This window comes from Carassius carassius, chromosome 5 (assembly GCF_963082965.1).
Source record: "Carassius carassius chromosome 5, fCarCar2.1, whole genome shotgun sequence".
NCBI classification, from domain to species: domain Eukaryota; kingdom Metazoa; phylum Chordata; class Actinopteri; order Cypriniformes; family Cyprinidae; genus Carassius; species Carassius carassius.
The window spans coordinates 28,591,648-28,598,376 of record NC_081759.1 but is presented as its reverse complement, the minus strand read 5'-3'; the positions used below and the strand labels follow the sequence as shown (position 1 = coordinate 28,598,376).

Genomic DNA, 6,729 nt, shown 5'->3' with positions numbered 1-6,729 from the left:
ATATATTCTGCATTTCTGAATGTTTCATTACCACACCCTCCCCCAAAAGCTGTTTTATTCTTTACTTTTTCAATTTTTTTACTAATAAATAAATATGAAGAAATCTGTACAGATTCGAAGCCAAGCTCGAAACAGACATGTATAAAGCTGTTCTGGTACAGCAGGGACTGATTCAAACACTATTAAAAACTCCTAAAAGTGAACATTCTGTGGAAAAAAAGTGAAAAGTGCTGACACATGTCGCCCCTGAGGCATTACCAGATCCTGCTTTTAGAGTTGGAGTTCAAAACTGCCGTTGTAAAAGGCAAATCTGAACAAGAAGAATTCAATAGGAGCTGCATAAAATGGGTTTCCATGGGTGTGTGCTGCAGTCACACCAGATAACAGAGGCAATGCCAAGTATGTTCTGGATGGTGTACAGCTTAACACCACTGAACTCTGGAATAATGAATCTCGGTTTACCATTATCCTCTTTCATAGATGAGTTTGGGGATGGCAGTATAAAGCTACTTGACCAAATTTATGTAACAACTATAAAGTTGGTCAAGGAGGGAAAAAAAGGTCTGTGGTGGATTCCCCTGCTTAAGTTCCACTGAAGAGACACAGTTTGTGAAAACACTTCTGAAAAAGTCCTCATCTATTTTAACATGGCAAAAACAACAGTAGTCACACACTTTGGATATATTTCTAATTTTTGTAAAAATATTAATTAGTTATTATTTATTGCATTTTATTTTATTTGTGTTGTATATGTCATTTTGTAATTCACCAAACTATATTCCTTTAGATCAAAGTTTCTATTTATTGGTTGGTGTCCACTGGTGAGATCTAAAATGAAACTTAGAGCTTTTTGGCTTATTGTGTTTAAATTGGCACATATACTGATGCATATAAGTTAGTTCAACCCAAATGTGATTATGATTTCTGATTCCTGCTGTACTAATATCTGCCACCAGATGACGCTGCACAACCAGCACAACATGACCAATAACAACATATCTCAATAGCAGCGTTGCATCCATAGACTATAAAAGCAGGTTGCATCACAGGAAGTGTAAAAGTTACATCAAGGAACGGGGCAATCTGCAATACTGTGCAATACAGTTATAGAGTGCAATATATTTATTTTTACTTTTTCAAATAACTATTCAAGGAACTAAATGGTTCATGTAACACAGAGTCATGTTTATTACTTCCACAGACATTATTTTGAATGACAAAATAGAGATGTATGAGAATTTTACACAAAACTACAATATTTACACCTGAAGCAAAAATACTCATAACTCCATCTTTTGTATAGTCATAACCGGCCACAGAATGTCTCATGTAAAGCTGGAACTTAAGAGTAATAGTAGAATAACTATTTTAACTAGGCCTGCTACTTATACCTCAAACATAACCCATTAATGCCCAGATTTCTCCTGGACACATCTTAATTTTATTTGCAGCATAAATTAAACAAGTTGTAAACTTGTATTTGCCATTCACTAGAGAGCATTAATGATAATATCTGAAAAAGATGGTGGTGTGGAGCAGTGGTTTTCAACCTTTTGACTCCAAGGTGCTCCTTTTGTCCAAAACAATATTCGAAAGCTCTTCTAAGCTTATATTCTCTAGTACTTCTGTTGTAATAAAAAGAAACCCCAGAATATGTTATTTTATTGTTGTACATCTTTACTTTTTTAACTTTACTTTTTAATTAAGATTATGTTAATATAATATATATATATATATATATATATATATATATGTATATATATATATATTTTTTTTTCTTTTTTTTTTTATTATATTAATATAATATATTTTAAGATTTATTAGGGCCCCCTGGAAGTTTTCAGAGGCCACCTAAAAGGACTGGTCTAGGTCTAGGTCTATTTTTGTCTGTAAGACAAAAAGGTTTTATAGCTCAATTAAATTTCAAGTTAAACCAGCATCTTGGCGAGCTTGACTTTGATATTTCATTTTAATGGTTTATTACACTTGATATACATTATTTAGCTTCAGCTAATGTTTGGTGTGTAAACTAGAATAGTGTGTACGACATGACCAATAATAACTAAACGCTAATGAACGTTAATCCGCTTTTCGTTCTGAAAATCGTCATTTACATGCGCGTTTGTTTACGCGAGAGTATGTCATTAAACCGCGACCACATCTTTGACCAATCAAAAGTCAGGATTGACCCCAGCGTTTCTGCTGTGGAAGGAAGGCTCTGGCGCTAGCGCGTATCGTATAAGCGATTACAACATTAATGCAGGTTAATACAGTATCGTGTTGAGCATTCAGGGCGGTTATTTATCGAGATTTCACCAAAACAAAGCAGGCGAAAAGCTCCATTTGCATGAGGAACGTGTGGGATAGTTTGCTAATGGCAATGCTAGTAGCTTATCTGGCTCGTCTCTAGTTTTTCATTTCTGGGTGATTAGGAAATACTGTATCAGCGAGACATCAGAACATGACTGTTTCCTTTTATATAACATCAATATATCAATAGCAATAACTGATAATATAGGTTTCCTTTTCGTTTGCATGCACAGCAGAGGAATTCATTATGAACTCGAAGCGCAACAACGGTGAAAACGGGGCGGGCAGAATCAACCCAGTGTCGGTACCAACATCATCAAACAGCTCATCAGCGAGTGCTTCTCACCGTAAACAGACAATAATCAACTCCCATAAGGGAGAGAAGGATGAGTGCATGCAAAACATAGTTCGGGACAAAAACCTGTCCATCTCCACACTCAGAACGCGCCTCGGACCGACCATCCGGTCCACTCTGTCCGCGGCGGTGGACACCCTTCTGGGCGAGATCGTGGCGGTGCTGTCCGAGACCCAGCGGGAGCTGCTGACCAAAGAGCAAGAGAACGAGAAGCTGAAGGTTCGTCTCGAAGTCTCAGAGAGAGAGCTCAAGACGTTACAAGAGTGTCTGTGTAGCGCACAGAAATTAATTGACCAGCTTCAGGGTCCATTTGGGAACCCGCCCATGCCGGGTCCTCACGTCTACGCTGCGGCTGGACCTGTAAACTCGAGTCGCTTGACGCATCGGAGCGCGCCCGAGCCGGATACGCGCTGCTTCACTGGAGCTGAACCCGAGTTGAGTGGCGCTCTGGGTGATGCCATACACGGCTTTGACTCCAGGGAGGAATTCAAGAGCTGCCACCTCTCCATTCAGGCGGATGGGACGGTGACGAACAGTTTTTATGACCCTATAAACGTCCATTCCTCGAACATCTGTTCAGATATGAACCGACCTGGTAAGACAACACCGTGTATTACATGCATCATGAATTGTTGATGTGCTAACACAGAAGCATTCAGGCATTAGACACAGTGTGGCAACAACACTGAGTGGTTTAGAATAGAGATGCACAATATTTCAGTCCCATATCGGTTATATGCCGATATAGTAGATTGTTAAATTTAATTATCTGTCGATATTTCATTGTGCATACACATCATCCTCTCTTTTTACATTTTATGTAACTAATATTAGTCATCTATAATTCTATAAATTATTAATTTAATATTAATAATTTATAAATCTCAAAATGACATTTTTTTCATTTCTGTATTTTAATGCTGAAATTGTTGCATTTCAAATGATCTGATTTTATATTGTAATATTAAATATTATAAATAGTATTCTTTTAATATCATACATTTATTGATTATCAACCATAATCTGAAAAAGTTTAAAATTGGTGTATGCTTGTCTCTCTAGTTTAGAGATCGATAGTTATTCATGTTTCACAACTTATTCTGATTATTTTATGACTGTGTGTCCAATATTTCTCATGTTTTTTGACATGAGTAATAGCCTAACTATAAATCTCAAATAATAAATTCACAAAGTGCATGAAAATTTTAAAATAACAGTTAAAAGTGATAAGGTTAACCGATAATCCATTTTATTGTTGTTGTTATTATTAAGATATTGAAAAAAATGTCTAATGCACACAGCATCTGCTATTCTTAACTGAACATTTTGGAGAAGATAGGTTTTGGTTGACTCTGTTTAACAGTTTGATAATTGGTAGTTTGCAGCTGTAAATACCTATAATAAAGATGAACTGTCTGGGGATGTTTAGCATTATAATAATTTTGTCTGTGAAAATGACAGATATCACATTATATACAAGCAATCTAATATTCTTATGAAGTACGATGAGAAAACCGTTTTAAAAATTGTGAAGTTGTCATGCTAAAGTTGACAATTGTCATGGACCTTTCCTACGTGTGTATAAATGTGTGATGTGTCACAGGTGAGATGGTGGATGACAGCAGAAGACTCACACATGCCAGACCCCAAAACCCTCCCTCACACACTAGCTTCTCTGTTAAAGAGGAACAGGTTCCTACCTCTGGACAGATGTGTGTGCGAGGAAGAGACGCGCCCAATGAGGCTGAGCACTCGGCACAGAGTGTGTGTGATCTGGCATATGTCCATGTGGTCGAGGAAGAAGGAGGTTCCCGTTCACACCATCACCAATCCAAGCCTACACCACCGCCCCCCTCCAGGCCTCACAGTGGACCCTCCTCCAGTAGTTCACCATCGCAAGGAACCTCCGGACTTAGGTCTGCCCAGAGGGATGCTCCTGGCTTGGGTATGACCACCAGCAGAAGCCCAGGGGTGGGTGGCTCATCGCCAGAAGAGCCCATACGACGCTCAATCTCTGAGCTGATGGGAGAAGCACCTGGGGAACGTCCTCACTTGTGTCTGGAGTGTGGCAAGACTTTCCGTCTGATCTCTAGCTTGAAAAAGCACCTGAGGATCCACACTGGAGAGAAACCATATCCGTGCACTGTCTGTGGCCGTCGTTTCCGCGAATCCGGGGCTCTTAAGACTCACCTCCGCATCCACACGGGTGAGAAACCGTATTCCTGCTCCGATTGCGGAACACAGTTTCGTCATCTCGATGGCCTGCGGAAGCACCGCCGCACACACACTGGTGAAAAACCATATGTATGCAGCGTCTGCGGGAAAAGGCTCAGCCGCCTGCAGCATCTGAAACACCACCAGCGCATACACACGGGAGAGCGGCCATGTTGCTGCCCACTTTGCCACAGAGGCTTTAAAGATCCAGCTAGTCTGAGGAAACACCTCCGTGCCCATCAGGGTGAGCCTGGAGCGGATGAAGCAATAGGAATGGCTAGTTTGGGAGAGGGAGATGGAGGATCCATAGATGATGAGGATATGAGGTTTGGGATGTGGGGGGAAGAGGAAGGGAATGAAGGCGAGCCTGTAGTGGATTGTGTTTAGTCACAGAGTTACAGATAGAGAAAACAGGAAACACTTTGGTCTTATTGTGAAAAAAAAAACCTCTGACTTAAAGGGACAGTTCACCTAAAAATGAAAATTCTGATATCATTTACTCACCCTCAAACTCAAACACCTACTGGCTTCCATAGTATGGGGGTGGGGGGGAACTGTTTGGTTACCAATGTTCTTTTGTGTTCGGCAGGAGGAGGAAACTCATACAGGTTTGGAACAACTTGAGGGTGAATAATGATTACAAGAATTTTCATTTTTGGGTGAATTATCCCAGCATTTTTTTAAGGGACCGTTTTTTGTTGTTGTTGATGTTTTTAATTCAAAACCGAAATGTGGCGGTGAATATACAACCGAGGTTACATCTTGTCCTGGACTTTAAAAAAAAAAAAGGTCTGTGGCAACACTTTCTTGTAGAGACTGACTTTAAAACCTACAACAACAAACTCGTTATTTAACAATATGGTTATGTAAATTTATGACTCAAATATCCACTTCAAGTACATATATATGATCATATAGACTGGGTTCATGTAGACTTACAACCTTTTTTTTCTACTGTAACTGTATTTTAGTGTAGGGGCTGTTGACGCTCCAGTGGGACTAACAGGGTATCATATCTGTTACTCACATGTTATGGGTGTTGTCATTGGTGTGATAATCATTTTAATGTGCCCTTTTTTTAGAGAAAGAGCTACTATAAACACATTAAAGCCTTAATTGTGTTTTTATTGCACAGGCTCAAACACAGATGTGTAGACTATTGTTTTAAATTTGGGTTCTTCACCTCTTTATCTGTGGGTGTTTGCAAGCTGGAGAATATTCATTCAGTTTACTCTAGGTAATTGTTGAGTGCATCATTAGATTTAGGAGTGTTTGAAGGTGTTGTGTTTAAGGTGAAGAGTATCTCACAGGGTGCTGATCCAAAGAATCAGAATTGTGACTGCCAGGGTTAATTCAGCTGACTCCTCTCTAAAAGTGTATTTACATATCCAACTTAGCTATGTATTAATATGGAGATTGTTTTGAAGAGTGAAAGCTTCTTCTTTAGGTTGAGGTATAATGAGCCAGCACAGAAATCAAGTAAACTTTAAAAGTGCTGCCTTCTACTGGATATATGAGGAAAAGGCTGCTACTGCCAAGTTGCTTTTATGGTTGGTTCTCCTCCAGAGATGAAGACACTGTTTCTGTTGTGGCCATGGTGTCAAACTGTGTGGTTTTGTGAATACATCTTTTTCTTTTCTCTCTTTTTAAATATCTCATGAAATGCCATTTTGTACATTTGACTTGTATATTCTGTACATTGATTTGAAATAGGTTAGTCTTAAAAATTTAAAGCCAGAAACTGGATCTTAAAAAGATCCATGATAAGTGTTTTAATAACTCTGAACTAGGTTAGTCTTAAAAATTTGAAGCCAGTAACTGGAGCTTTAAAAGATCCATGACAAGTGTTT

General features: G+C 39.0%; 1 protein-coding gene across 1 annotated transcript; it reads left to right on the top strand.

The window, feature by feature from the left end:
* The first annotated feature begins 2,161 nt into the window (after nt 1-2,161).
* Nucleotides 2,162-5,421, top strand: si:ch1073-224n8.1 (B-cell CLL/lymphoma 6 member B protein). Its single transcript, XM_059550459.1, has 3 exons — nt 2,162-2,263; nt 2,544-3,260; nt 4,269-5,421. The coding sequence occupies exons 2-3, from the start codon at nt 2,558-2,560 to the stop codon at nt 5,264-5,266; spliced, it is 1,701 nt and encodes a 566-aa protein (XP_059406442.1). The 5' UTR covers nt 2,162-2,263; nt 2,544-2,557; the 3' UTR covers nt 5,267-5,421.
* The last annotated feature ends 1,308 nt before the right edge of the window (nt 5,422-6,729 follow it).